This window comes from Passer domesticus, chromosome 2, assembly GCF_036417665.1.
Source record: "Passer domesticus isolate bPasDom1 chromosome 2, bPasDom1.hap1, whole genome shotgun sequence".
In the NCBI taxonomy this organism is placed as follows: domain Eukaryota; kingdom Metazoa; phylum Chordata; class Aves; order Passeriformes; family Passeridae; genus Passer; species Passer domesticus.
The window spans coordinates 41,825,390-41,840,828 of NC_087475.1; the positions used below are offsets into that span (position 1 = coordinate 41,825,390).

General features: G+C 39.6%; 1 protein-coding gene across 4 annotated transcripts in view; it reads left to right on the forward strand.

Moving 5' to 3' along the window:
- The first annotated feature begins 449 nt into the window (after positions 1–449).
- UGGT2 (UDP-glucose glycoprotein glucosyltransferase 2) overlaps positions 450–15,439 on the forward strand; it is a 76,189-nt gene continuing 61,199 nt past the window's right edge. For all 4 annotated transcript variants that reach the window (XR_010355923.1, XR_010355922.1, XM_064408430.1 and 1 more), the window contains exons 1-4: positions 450–643; positions 2,571–2,653; positions 10,808–10,938; positions 12,036–12,148. Coding sequence is in view for 2 of the 4 variants with exons in the window: in XM_064408430.1 (XP_064264500.1) it covers positions 483–643; positions 2,571–2,653; positions 10,808–10,938; positions 12,036–12,148 (488 nt within the window). In the remaining 2 variants the exon portion in view is untranslated. The remainder of the gene's footprint in view (positions 644–2,570; positions 2,654–10,807; positions 10,939–12,035; positions 12,149–15,439) is intronic.

Sequence of the window (15,439 nt, forward strand, 5' to 3'; positions counted from 1 at the left end):
GGACTTTGCTGTTCGTAGGCTGAAGGCAGAGCAGCCCGCCAGGACACGGCCAGCGGAGCTGGGGGAGCGCCAGGGCAGGCGGCTGCAGCCCTTGGACACAGCCATGCCCTTCCTGCAGCCACCGCCACCCTACGTTAACCACACACTTGCACTAAACAACCTGAAACCTAAAAAAAATAAGAAAAAAAGTTAAAAATAACAGGACTGCCCCGATGCCGGCAGACGGGGCGGGGTCAGACGCCCCTCAGGGCACAGAGGAGCGGCAGCGCCGCTTCTGCGCCTGCGCACTCCTGGCGCCGCGTGTCACGGCGCCGGCCGCCCCGCTATTTTTTTTTCCGTCAGCCGCTGATTGGCCTCCGGGCCGACCAATAGCGCAACGCCGAGGGCGCGGCGCAGCCAGTAGGAGAGCGGCATGGCTGCGTGGGCGGGGCGCGCGGCGGGGGCCGTGCGGGGCCGGGCGTCCCCGCGCGCCGCTGCTCCTGATGGCGGGCTGGGCGCCGCTGCTGCCGCCGGCGCTGCTGCTCGCCCTGCTGGGCGCCCGGCCGTGCCCCTGCGGCGCCGCTCCCGCCTCCTCCTCCTCACAGCCCGTGACCGCCCGCCTGGCGGTGAAGTGGCCGGCGACCCCGCTGCTGCTGGAGGCGAGGTGCGTGCAGCCTCCTCCTCCTCTTCTTTCTCCTTGTGCTCCTCCTGCCAGCACCGCCCTGTCCCGGCTGCCTCCTGGGGAACAGGAGGGCGGAAGGACCCCCTTTTCCCTCCGCTGAGCGGGAAGGAGGGCTGGCAGCGTTTCTCTCTGTCGGAGGGTGTGTTAAAGTACTTTTTGGATGTGAGGCTGAACTGCTTTGTCCCCTCGGAGAGTGCTGCGGACCGGGCTGGCCAGGCTCCCCCGCGCCGTGAGGGGCTGTGCGGGCGGCTCCGCATTTAACCTGCTCGGGCGTAGTGCAGGTCGCTGGGTCGGGGATATGGAATGGCCAATTACACAATCCCTGCCTTCCGCTGGGTATCATCTTCTGCCCCCAAGTAGTTTGCACGTTAATTATTATAAAGGTACTAGTGTAGATGTGAGTTTATGAGAGTGAAACACGGTGAAATACTTTTAAAAGGTATTGTTAACTTGTAATCATAACTTCAGCCTGGAGAAGAGGAGGCTTTGGGGTGACCTAATTTCAGTCTCCTGAAGGGAGCCTACAAGAAAGATGGGCAGGGAGCCTTTCTTACCAGTGAGAGGACACGGAGGAATGGCTTCGAACTGAGAGCAGGTTTAGACTAGATGTACGGAAGAAATTCTTTACTGTGAGGGTGGTGAGCCACTGGAACAGGTTGCACAGAGAAGTTTGTGGGTGCTCCATCCCTGAAAGTGTTCAAGGCCAGGCTGGATGGGCTGGGAGCAAACTGCTCCAGTGGGAGGTGTCCCTGCCCATAGCAGGGATTGGAATCAGATGGTCTTTAAGGTCTTTTCCAGCTCAAACCAGTCTGGGATACGCAATAGAAAGGGAAAATGTTTTCCAGTTTTAGATGCTTGTGGCTCCCCTGCCCATTTGGTTTAAATTTGTTTTGTTTTTGAACTTATTTGCTGCTGTTTGGAGAACACCCATGAAGGGCAGAACCGCAAGCTTCTGTAATCAAAGGAGAGGCAAACTTCCAAAGTAAAGATTAGAAAACAATATAGTCATGCTAGCAAATGAAACTTTTTGGTAGACATAAGCAGGGGAGAGTGAAAGCAGCTGACATTCCTGTAAGGAAAACCACAAATCATAGAAATGTTACCTGTAAATCATAGAATCACAGAATGGTTTGGGTTGGAAGGGACCTTAAATACCATCTAGTTCCAACCCCTGTGCCATGGACAGGGACATTTTCCACTAGACCAGGCTGCTCAGAACCCCATTCAGCCTGGCCTTGAACACTGCCAGGGATGTGTCATGTTCAGCTTCTCTGGGAAACCTGATCCAATGCCTCACCACTCTTACAGTGAAGAATTTCTTATGTATATCTAACCACAATTTTGCCTCTTTCAGTTTGAAAAAAAAAAAAAAAAAGGAAGGATGGTATTTAGTATAAAGTAAGCCCTACCTTTTATGGTTTGTAAAGATTAACCCATATTTGAAAGTATTTCAAAGATTGAGTCTCCTTCCATGCAAAGGAGATGTCATTGATGAAAGCCTGTAATTTAATGAAAAGCTGTAACTTGACAGAGAGTGTGTTCTTATTTGTATAGTTAGCAACTATTTAATAAAATCTGTGTACTGAATTGATTTCACTTATAAGTGTATATTGGAATATCTGTGGAAAAATAAAGTGAACATTTTGGGGGTTTTCTGTAACAAGAGAAAAGTCTGCATGCTTTACAGCTCTGATTGTTGAGTTTGGATGATAGTACTTTGTTCAAAATATATTTTCACCAAAATACAGCTCAATTCAGTGTTTATGCTCTGGAGATGGTTGTTAGTCATTGGATATCTAACATTCGGTTGCTGATGGGTATTTATTATTTTAAACAACTCAAGGTTTTTGCTGTGGTACACCTTTGGACAAAATCAACCTATGGACAATTAATTTTTATTTTTAAACAGTGAATTTATTGCAGAAGATGGTAATGAGAAGTTTTGGCAGTTCTTGGAAACTGTGCGGGAATTAACAGTTTACAAGCAAGGAGGTAAGTTAAACAGCATGCTGGTTTTTAATATGTTTTCTTGTGCTGTATTTAATTTTGAGGCACGACACATTAATTAATACCGGGCAGGTCATGCCTGACTCTTCCATTATTGCTTACTAGGTAGGTTTCTTTCAGAAAGTTTTAGCAAAATTTTCCCTAAGAGCAATACTTGCAGAGGAGTTAGAAAAAAAAAAAGAAAGGAAGACGAGAAGAACTGAACTGCTCTTACAATATGGAACAGAAGTGTTAAGATTAAAAATACCTGCCTGCTTATGTGAGTTGCCAAGAGCTTATAGGATATTGAGACTTCATGTTTTCTTTAAGATGGATGCTTCAAGGGTATAAAATCACACAAATAACTAAAATGAGAATGCTAGGAAATGCTAAAGAAAAAATTAAAAGAGTTACCAGAAAAGGTTTAATACTTGTACATAGCATGGAGACTGTTTTCTAGCATCAATACTGATGTTTTAGAGTAGAGGTTTATTACTGACAAAATAGGACTAAAAAAGCCTTTCATGATTAGACAGAAGATTATTAAGTTGTCAGAAACTTGGAGAGAAGACCAAAGCATATAATCCAGCAAAAGAAACATACAAAGCCACCCCAGAAGAAACCTTAGAGAGAAATTTACTAGAAATGTCCATGGTAATGAGAAACTGGGATCCTCATGGGGCTTTACACCAGGTTGGGCTCTATTAGACCTGCTTGGTAGATCAACAGATGAACAAGGTGAAAAAGACTTCAAATTAATGCTGCTTCGTGCTGCTCTTTATTTACAGAACAGTACAACTCTTTAGGTGAGTGTGAGCACCTAACAGTACCACTGGAAGAAGGGGAATCGAATGTTAAATTAGTAGTCATAAGCTAACAAATTGTAGAAAGATCATGCAGAAAATGACAGTGAGAAGTGCAGATACATGAAAAATATTTCTGATATGTATATGGGAGAGAGAATTTGAGAAACAACATGTTTCAGCAATTGTGACTGACTGAATACAACTTGAAAATGTGCATCTGATGATGTTATTTGAGTGCTCAGCAGTGCCCCAAGCAGCCAGTAGACTTAAAAGATTACTAGGAAGGGAACAGGGACTCACACGGTAAACATAATTTTGCTGCTCTTGATTCCATGGTGTGCTTTTGTGTTGAGTAAAATGTGATGTTTGACTTTACTGTCTCGCTGTGTTTTCCTCATTGTTTCTTTAGAATGGAAAAAGTACAAGCAGAAAACATACAATGAACCATGATTTTAATGAAAAAAAAACCACCCAAAAATTTCTGTGAGACAATGACCCCAAGGTCAGAAGTAGATACAAAACCAGAGAGTCACTAAGAACAGAATGCCCAGGTGGTGAAGGCTGCTAAAATCCATCCTGTATAAGGCATGGGGACATGGAAGATGGAAGTAGGTACAGAATTTGACCTGTGGTCAGCTGCTAGTAGCATTTGTTGAGGCAAGTGCTGTTGACTAATGCCATTTAAGAACTTCTTCAGCCCACAAGACAGTGGCATGTGTTACACTCTCCACAAGGTTGGGAATGACATAAAACTGGGAGGAGAATGTGGAAGGTAGGACTGTAATTAGAGGGACCTTGGCAGGCTGGAGAGGCCAACAGAAACACTGGGAAATTCAGCAAAGGCACTTTAGAGACTCCCTGTGCCCTGCACGTGGGCTGGAATAATCTCATCAACAGCATAATCTTGGTGCTGATTTGTCACTATGGGACACAAGACAACAGAACGCAGACACGCTGCTGCTCTCAAGGCAGGAAAAAAAGTTTATTTTCTGACTCCAACATTTATAGATTTCTAAAGGTGACAGTGGATTGGAGCATGAAAGTGCCACCTCTCCAATGACACTGGACAAACCAACAGTCCATCAAATTTCTCCTCCTCTATAAAAGAATGCAAAACAATAAGTTGTTTACAGAGAGTGTGTGAGAAAGTTTGCTACAAGAATGCAAACATCAGAAGGCTTAGAAAATCTTAAAAAATCAGGGCAACACTGATTGACTAGAATTGTTTTTTTGAGAGACAGAATGGGGATCCTTGCAAACAGTGAGAAGGCTGACTGCATGCCAGTTTGCAGCAGCAAGAGGGCATCCAACAGGTCAAAGAGTATTTGTTCCACTGTATGAGGCACTTGTAAGACTGAATCTGGAATGTTGGGGCTCCCTGTGAAAAGAAAGACAAGAGTCCATCATTGGAGCAAATCTAGGTGAGGATCTCTGCAGTGTTTAGGGAGGTGGAGCAGACTTCTGAGGAAAGGCTGAGAATGAACCTGAGAAAGGAAGGAGTAAGGAGAGACCTCATATCTTCAGTTTCCTAATAGGGAAATGTGCAAAGGAAGTGGAACCAGGCCCCAGTATGAAAAAAAAGCAAAGGGCAGAAGTTGAATTATGGAAGTTGTGGTTAGATATTAGAGAAAATGTTTCTACCGTGGGATTGGGTAAACACTAAAACACTGCTCCAAGAGGTTCTGTAATCTGTTAATTTAGATAATGCAAAATTCTACTGCATCAGACCTTGAGCAGCCTAGTCAAGCCTTGAAATTATATCTCTAAGTAACAGTTTGGATAAGGTGACCTCCAGAAGTCACTTCTAACTTACTCTTTTTTTCCTGTGAGTGGTTTAGATGCAGTTGGTATTGCCTTCAGATAAGACTGCTATATTAGATGATGTGTCAGAGGTTTTTTATCAGCCATCTCTTTTTTGCTTGCTTAGACACACTTTCCAAGGGGTTTAAAGCTTTAATGACATTTATTATTAGTGACACAGATGTCTGTTGAAATTAGCTGTTAGTTAAATACCTACTTCACCTGGATAAATTCTGTGATTGAGAATAAATAAATTACAGTAGGGTGATCTCCATGACCTGTCATGCCAATGAACTGTTTAGATGCTGGCAGTTGGCAACCTTGAGACTGTACTAAAATACTACTTTAATTAGATATGTTGAGTAGTTGATGTGTATATTTATCTGTATGGCCAACACATACCTGTGAGAATAATACAGGAGATTTTGAAGTTCTGGCACCAAAGGGTTTTCCTAAAACTTGAGTCGTAGTTGGGGTAGTCTTAATCCAAGGAAATGGATGCTCTTCATGAACAGGAAGTTTACATTAGATGTTTACAAGAAACTGCTTAGCTTGAGTGAGGAGTCTGGTACAGCAAGACTGCAGTGGCACACTTTACAGTGAGGTGTGTAATACTTAATGTCTGAGGAGAAGCTGGTCCTCTGTATGGTGTGAAATATGAGTTCTGTCTTAACTGCTGCATGTCAAGACAGATGGATGTAGAGGGGTGGTCGTGATGTGTTAAAACTGATATAGCAACAACTGCTTCAGTAAATTAGAAGATCTGGCTGAAAAAGGATTGGTTGAGGCAATTGACTTTTCAGTTATTCTCTGAGTGATGCCAAGAGTAGACAGGATGAATAAGCAGGAAATTAACACATTGTTTGTTTGTTTTTCTAAATAGAAACATTTTCGTAAAAGCTAAAGAATTCCTAGATTTGAAGCTGAAAATCTGGATTTATAAAGGAATTCAATGATAGACTTGTATCCCAACATACAGTTTAATGTTTCAGAAGATTTGTAAAGTGTTAAAGCTAGAAGGCAACTTAAAAAATCAAGTAGGGTAGCTAGCTTTTTTTCTTCTAAATCCTCCCTTGGATTATTTTTAATCTGTTTTTTTTTTTTTTAAATCAGTTCTCAGGAGTTGTTTTAAATTTAGAATAATCATCATCTCTTGTTAATTTGCTAATTTAAAATATTTAGCATTACTGAATTAGGTTTATTAATGGTCTGTTTAGCTGTGATATTTGTAGCAGTTTAATGGATTTGGTAGGAATTATCTACATGGAATTTGGTGAAACATTTAGTCTAGTGATGTATTTGATGGTTTAAACTTTTTTTCCTTTGTAACATGAACTCAAATCAACCTTGGCAGCATCTTGATTATACCATATGGAAAACATAAAAAAGTTAATGATGGGATACACTGTATTGAATTAATGTCTTCCGGGAACTTGGACAACGCTGTTTGTATCTACTTCATAGGCAACATATTTTCTGCCAAGCTTGTGAAATATTAGGAAAGGCAGATGATCCTATTTTGAGCTGCAGGTATGTTATAGAGAAATGAAAGCTGCAAAAAATTTCATACCAAAACCAGCACTTAAAAAACACTGAAGATGGCATTTTAAACTTGCTGCTGTTTTTTTACCCCTAGAGGTTAATTTGTGATCACTGAGGGAAAGTAAGTAGCCAGTTCCCTGCTGACTAATTATCACTTGAGTGTTTACTGTCTTCCCAAGTGCTTCAGTTTATATATTGAATTTTCAGCAGCCTCATAAATATATATTAACAACCAAAACAAAACCAACATGCAAACATATTTTCTCTATGAAAGCAATTTTCTCTGAAGAAAATGTAACTGTATATTTCATATAAACAACCATCATGCAAATTTTTTTTTGCAATTTAGAAGGCTACACATTATTCACAACTAAATTAAAGAAGTATTTTTTATGTGTATATAAACCTTAAAGATTCCAGAGGAATCAGTTTCACACACTGATTTCTATACTAATAATGCAATAAAATAAAGTGTTCCCTCTTTACTGGTATCTTGCTTGGATGGCACAGAGATTTGACTGGCCACTGATTGCCTGAACTGCTTTTAACTGAGATCTCTACTTCTGTAGCTGATTTGTGGATCCAGATATTCATGTCTATGCACTTGGAACAATCTTCATACATTCACCCCACCAAGTAATTATTCCAATACACTGTGTTCTTCTGATTGATTATGTCCTTTACATATACTCTCCCTACCTCCTGTGCCTCAGTACTTTGAATTCTCTTGTGGGTTACCAGCATATACTCAGATTAATTTTGTGCTGTGTGTGCATGAGGTCTGAGGATCTGTGCTATAATACTTCCTTATCTTTTGTGATTGCCCTGGTTGTCTCTTTTAATTATGTTTAACTTGCCTGTGATAAAAGATACTGCTGTAAGTTGTGGATAGTAAATGTCAACATTTAAATGTGAGTCTGCTTCACTGGCTGTTCAGTTCTTGCTGTAGTCAGTCTAATCAATTTGGCTACAGGAGCTGAGAGAGTTTTTCAGCAGACAAATTAAGGCATCTTCAGAGTGAGCTTTTCAGGTGCTTTCAGATGTCTGCAGTCTGGAGCTGTATCCTGTTAATGTGGTCTCTCATTTACTTTTAAATTGACTCTGTTAATGATTTAGAAGTAATATGCTGTCGTACAGGATTTTATAACCAGAAGAATCTGGTTCTTTGTGATTCCCTGTAACATCCTAAGAAACTTACCATGAATTCTACTCTTTTGGAAATTTTAAAATGAGCTTGGAGGGCAGGTAGTACCAAATTTAAGGGATTTGGTACTACATGAAAATAATTTGCAATGCTCTAACCATAGTTCTGATTAACTGAAATTAGCTCAGTTGGTTAGAGCATGGTGCTAATAACACCAAGGTCACAGGTTCAATCCATGTACAGGCTTTAAGAGTCCACTTAAGTTCACTGTAATGTTGAACTTGAGGATCCTTGTGGGTTCCTTCCATCTCAGAATGTTCTGTGTATATAATAAACTCTAAAAATTTGGTTTGCATTAGGAAGCTCATAGCATTTGGCATGAATTCACGTGTCTTGAAGTTCAAAGTACATTTGTATTCTAAGTGAAGCCAACAGTGTTATAGAAGTTGAAGTAGTAGGAGTGGATGATTTGGTAGATAGATCCAAAGCAGATGTTTATCTGCTTTGTCAAGGCAGATAAAAAACCATCCTTTTTATTTTTACTTATTAAATTCATCATCATCGTAATCGTCTTCCAGGAAATAAAGTCAGCTGTTTTAAATGCACCAGTGAAAGCACAGATGAAATTTGTGAACCAAAAAAATTAAAGACCTGTGGTAAAAAATATTTTATTGAGGTAGTATATTTAGAATTACATCTTTAATGGCTCTTCATTGTCTTTAATAGGATGTTATTAGGTGGAGAGGCGGGAATTTCAGGTTTAATTTTATTTTTGTGGAGATAATTTGAAGAAAATTTGAAAAATTGAAGATACAGTTATTGGAATAAATTTTAAATCTGGAAGGATTTGTTGCTTCCAAATTTTTATATTCAATGTTTTGAATGTGCGAAGCCAAATTAATCTCATTTAGAATCATAGAATGATTAAGGTTGGAAAAGACTTCCATGGCTGAGTCCAACCTTTGACTCAGTTAAACCATAGCACCAAGTGCCACGTCCAGTCACTTCTTGAACACCTCCAGGAATGGTGACTGCACCACCTCCCTGGGCAGCCTATTCTAATGCTCAACCACCCTTTCAGTGAAAGAATTCTTCCTGATGTCCAACCTGAACCTCCCCTGGCACAGCTTGAGGCCATTTCCCGTTGCCTTGTCGGTGCTTGGCAGGGAGAAGAGGCTGACCCCAACCTGGTTACAGCCTCCTTTCAGGTGGTTGTAGAGAGTGATAAGGTCTCCTTTGAGCCTCCTCTTCTCCAGGCTAAACATTCCCAGCTCCCTCATCTGCTTCTCATAGCACTTGTTCTTGAGAGCCTTCACCAGCTTTGTTGCCATTTGGGTTCTGCTAGGCTATGTGTAGGTGTAGAGAACACAGATATGTTTTTCATCCATTGAATTTTGTGTAAGACAGTAACAATTACATGTCATAGATTTACCCCAGCCAGCAGCTAAGTAGCACATGTCCATTCTCTGTCCTCCCCAGTAGGATGAGGAAGAGCATTAGGAAAAGGCAAAACCTGTGGGTTGAGGTAAAAACCGTTTAATCATTGAAATAAACTGAAATATAATAATAATAATAATAATAATAATAGCAGGAAAAAGAGAGTGATAGAACTTCTCTCAAGTGATGCACAATACAATTGCTCATCACCCACTGACTGGTGGCCAGCCTGTCCCCAAGCAGAGATTGACGACTCCCAGCCAACTCTCCCAGTTTGTACACCAAGCATGACATCCCACAGTATGGAGTGACCCTTTGGCCAGTTCAGGTCAGCTTCTCCTGGCTGTGTTCCTTTCCAGCTTCTTGTGCACCTCCATGCTGGCAGGGCATGGGAAACTGGAAAGTCCTTGACTCAGGGTAAGTACTGCCTAGTCACAAGTTAAAGCTTCAGTGTGTTATCACGTTATTCTCATATTGAATCCAAAACACAGCACTGTACCAGCTACTAGGAAGAAAATTACCTCTACTCCTGCTGAAACCAAGACATCACATAGAATTCATTGGAAGGAGGTTTCTTGAAATGCAGATTATATACTTTTCTAATGTTAGTGGTTGTTTTCTAGTGAATTGCAGCAAACTGAGCCTTTCTAAATGATGAGTTTTAAGGAAGAGAAGGCAGAAAGAAGGTACTAGAGGCTTTGAGAGCAAAATATTTATTTTTTTTACAACCACTACAGAGTTGTAAAAGAAGAAAATGAGAGGATAGAAGCTGCTTAGTTATGAAAATTGAGTATGCCTCCAGAATGAGAATTGAAGGTTAATTATTTCTAACCAATGTTCTGTATTATCACTTCTGTCATTCCCAGACACCATCCACCTACCTTCTTTCTCAGAGTCTTAATTTTGACTTTGAAAATACAAGATATGCAGGGAGCGGGGAAGCTCACATATTGTATCCATTCTCATACTCTTGTTTATCATATATTTTTAAGGAAGAAATAGAATATGTGAGAGTAGCCCAAAGGATGACACCTTTAGAAGATTTTTATTTATGAAATTTGTGTGGTTGGAGTGTTTGAAAATGAAATGTTAGGAAATTATTTGTAAAATAATGTTCTATTCAGGCCTCTCTGTATAGGTTTTTTGAGTGGGTTTTGATATTGCTGAAAATCATTTCAATATTAACTAGTGCTATTGAACTCTCTTTTGTTTTTTGTTTTTGGTGTTTTTTTGTTTTGTTTTGTTTTTTGTGTTATTAGGCCTCTGGATTTGTAAGAAAGGAAACAGTTATTAGTGGACAACACCGAAGACTTTTGAATGCCAAGCAGCACTGGCATTAGTACTTGCTTATTATGTAGTGTAGGTAGAGATGCTACATAATTTAGGGCTAAATACTAAAAGTTTGTCTTGTTTTTTTTCTCTCTTCAACAGATTCAGAGTACTCCTATTACAATTTAATCTTGAAGAAAGCAGGACAATTTTTATCCAATTTGCAAATCAATCTGTTGAAGTTTGCACTTTCCATACGGGCTTACTCTCCAACTGTTCAAATGTTTCAGCAGGTGACAGTATTGCCTGATATATTTGGTACATGATTGAATGAGGTGTTTTGGCTAAACAATGTTCATTGTTACAGTTCAGTAAAATATATGCCAGTATTATCTGGAATCAAACATGATAAATGTGATGCTTTATAAGCTGGTTATATTGACAGGAACAAATATCCATGTTCAGTTGTATGGGTACCATTCCATTTGCAGTTGTTCATTTTGAAAACTCAGGTCATGGGGATTTTCTGCATTACTTCAAATGATCCTTTGGGAATTCAGACATTTCCAGAGTAGGACATTTCCTACTAGCTTCAAGTAATTTATATTTGTTATTTAGTGGATTTCTCATCTTTCTCATTGTTCTAGTATTTAAAAAGTTGAAAAATTAGAACAACCTGCTTTATTAATGAAAAAGTGAGAGGACATAAATTCACTCTGCCTCTAAACCTAAAAATGCTACTCCTCCTTTTGGCAATGCCACCATTAGGATAAAGTGAGAAGTCCATGTTTCTGAAAGGTAATAAACTATAATAAAATTAGGGAGTCTTGCAGGTGTTCTCTGGAGGAATATCATAATCTGAGACTCATGTATTTTTGTTTTTACCTTTCAGCTGGTGAATCCAGACTCACTGACATGTAGTCACATGATTCCTCTTCATATTGGAATAGCTGAGTACAGTTTAAAAAAAAGGCAGGGAATGGAAAAGAGAGAGAATCAAAAATTAACATTATTTGTTTGGGATTTATTGGTTTAGAAGTCTAGTCTTTGGATGTTAACATGATTGCTGATAGCAGCCAAAGTTAAAAATATCTCAGAGTCCAGGTTGTGATTGTAGCTTGTGGTGATGATTTCTCAGTTCTGGCTTTACAGAACATAAATGTACTTTTCATTTTCTGGAGTATAACTGCATTTAATAGACTGTGTCTCACAAAGGTTATAGGGTCTTAATCTTCTAATATTTTTCTTCCCCCCCCACCATGTACCCAATTTTGAATGGGCTTAATTAGAAACACAGCTTAATGGCAGCTGTTGAGTTATTTTAATCAAAGGAATGTGAGTTTAAGTGCAATCAAAGCATTCTGGTTGAGTATAATTGTTGAAATATTAGATTGCAGCTGATGAACCTCCACCAGAAGGCTGCAGTGCATTTGTGGTTATCCATGAGAAGCACACCTGTAAGACTAATGAAATAAAAAAGCTGCTGAAGAAGGCTACTAAGAGGTAAATATAATGATCTGGTTTAAGAGGAAAAATAGATTACTAAAGAGCTTAATATTAGTAGAGTTCATCAGTTATGAATCAAAGTGGAGTAGGTTTTAAAATAAAGTCATAGACCTTTGATCCTCTAATCATATGGACAATTTTGTATTTTTTCCTTTTTTTTTAACATGGGATAGTCAGGTTTAAGTTTCAGTTTACTTTCTATACAAACTTAGAGTTTCACATGTCTGACACAGATCTGTCAGCAGGGTACTTTATAGTCAGTGTCACTGCAGTTGAGGTTGTCTGGCATGCAAGGACTTGGCACAGGAGTAGAAGAGGAGTCTATCTCATAGACAGGGCATAGAAAGGTATAACCTTTCCTCACCTCTTCCTGGATTTTCTGCCTATCAACCCTTTCTGCAGGTTTTTTCCTGTGGTAACTAACACCAGTCCAGAATTAGTTTGAGCTCTGAAATAAAAAGTGTAGAACCTATCAAAATACCAGTAACAGAATAATGAAAATGTAATATTTAATCTCAGTTTAAAAAAAGATATTATTTTGTGGGTTGTTAAGACCTTTGTGTAATTTTTTTTCTTTTTTCCCCTCCCTGCAATGGTCACCATGGTACACATTAGTGTTCATACCCTCAGCCACTTCATGAAGATATGCAGAGCTGAAAGATTATTTAGTAGGGTGTATTTCTTGGATTTTGCTTTCTGTCAAATATAAATTGGCGGGGGGTGGGGGGAGGAACCCTGAAAACCTATAAATTTGTTTCTTTGGGGGTTGGCTGCTTCTGAAAATAATTTTGTATTCTACAGGTGTGATTTCTGGTGTATTCTAAGTCCATTGATACAATTACAACCTACTAAATCATTGTCTTTTGTTCATTCAATAGCCAAGGTTTCTGTAAAACCAACTCACTGTCTAGGTTACAGTGTCTCATTTTTACCAATTATATTCTTCTAAAAAATGTCTTTGTTTCCTAGATAAAAGCCAAAATATACTATAGATAATTTTATGTTGTTGAATTCTTGTGGCCATGTATTAAGGCATCACAAGACCATAACATTTTATTGCAATGTCTGAATGTAGAAACCTCTAAAGCAATTAACTGGATTCAGCACATTTTCCTCTCTGGAGATATTATTTCCAAATTTACAAAATTCTGGAAAATCACAATAATAAACGATAGAATCCTGAATTATTTAGAATTGAGAGAGTTAGACTTGTAGAAATCATTAAGGACTTGCAACAAAACTGAAGTTTCTTTATTAGATTGTTCTTCTATTTTCAATAACTTTGCAATCAGTCACATCTCCCCATTCAGGGTTCGAGGGACAAAATCTTGATAAATTTTCCCTCCTTCTCACTACCCCAAAAGTAGTTGTGTCACTCAAATATTTAGAGTAGCTGGAGCTAGACTCTGAGAAAAACATGTTCACATTCACATGTTCAGGTAATTGTTCTCACCATTAGTGCCATTGGTACTCTGGGTAGCAGATGCTTCCTGTTCTTTGCTTTCTACCGGGTGAACAAATGATATAAGGGACAGTGTGCTGTGTCAGAGCTGGTTGCTGTAAACCAGTCACTCTTTTCCTGTCTTTTCACAGAAGACGTATTTTTGACTTATTGATTCTTTTTTTATTTCAAAGTATTTTCCTTTGTGTTTCATTCTTTGTCTTCTCTCTGTCATGACTCTTCCAGTTCAGCCAGACCGTATAGACTATGCTTTCAGTTTTCACTCTATTTGGATGAGGATGCTAGAAATGTTCTGATTTTAGGGACTGATAATTTCAAATTTCACTGGAAGAGAAAGAAGAGGCTGCAGCATTCTTTTTGTGTAGATTCATCATCTCAGCCCAACATTCAGGATGTCTCAGGCTTTTTAAACTAAGGAGAGCCCAAATATTCTGCATGTTAAGGTTAAGGTTTTGCTTCATTCAGTCCTTTATGCAACAGCAACTGTGATTATGTCTTTTGCATTTTCAGCCATGTTGCAATGGTCTGTGTGGGTCTAATTGGAAATATTTTGTGTGAAGGTGCAGTGGCTCCAGAGCTCAAGGGCTCTGGACGTGTCAAAGAACACGTGGTTAAATGGTTGGGACTGCTTATCTTGCTAGCTGTCCAAAACACAACACTAAGGTTTCTGGGGCTGTCACTGTGAAGAGCAGAGCCATTAATAGAGGTCACATTTTGCTCAAAACAATCAGTGCCTTACATTTGTCAGTACATGTTTGCTGTCTTCTATCCCATTGCTTCTGCATCCTATCCTGGGTACTATCTAGACAAGCATATAGTTGCCTGTACTACCCTAGTAACTGATTAGCAAGTGCTGAACTCCACATCTGTTTAATTTTTTTATAATTTTCTTTTCATCTGCTTAGCTGTTCTTCTTTGTCTTTCAGGCAGCCTTCTTATGAGCATCTCTTATGGCAGGAAATTAATTACCTTTCAGTTCTAAGAGCAGGAGAATCAATTCCTTGTCACTACTATTCAGTGTTGAAGAGAAACAAAGAACAGAGGCTTATCTTGGATTTATAAGGGCTGAACAGTTTACTTCTCAACCCAAGGTCATTAGAGGAGCTCTGTGCAGTGTTATTTCATTACAGCACTTAATATTTTTGTGAAGCATGTTCATTGTGATATAATACCGTTACTATTCAAATCATGGCAGCATTCAGTCACCACCTTAGCTGGTTGGTTGAAGTATAGTGGATAAAGTTAGAAAGAGAGAAGGTCACTTGGTTGAGGTTTTCCACTCTCTTCATGAAAGTGGCAGCTTTTGTCTCTCTGGTTATGAGAAGAAAGTTGCACACGTCACATCCTACACATATGCTTTTATTAGGGCAAATCCAGATCAGCTCTTCCACAGAGGTTACTCATTCAAGAGTTGTTTCACGTTGTCTTCTTATTGCAAAAGTTCCATACCTTCTTGGTGATTTCTCACGGGCAGCTCCTCGCAGTACTGACTCCTTCCTCACAGCATAGCCAGCAAACTTACTTCTCAACCAGCCAACCTACTCTTTCACAATACCCATCCTAATTGGACCTAGCTGTGGCCTATAAAGGGCAGGCCTGTTCCTAATTCTTGATAATTAGCGCAGCTGTAACTCCTTAGGGGTGAGATTACCTTCATAACTATCTCTAGTCTCCGACATGTCTGAAACTGTGGACATTCCATCCATCCACAGTTTCAGACTCCTGGATCTCACCTGTTTGGTCTGCCTTGTCCTGTGAAGCAGTGGGACAGATTGCCTGTGAAGCAGTGGGACAGATTGCCTGATATTTCTGTGACGCCCGACTAC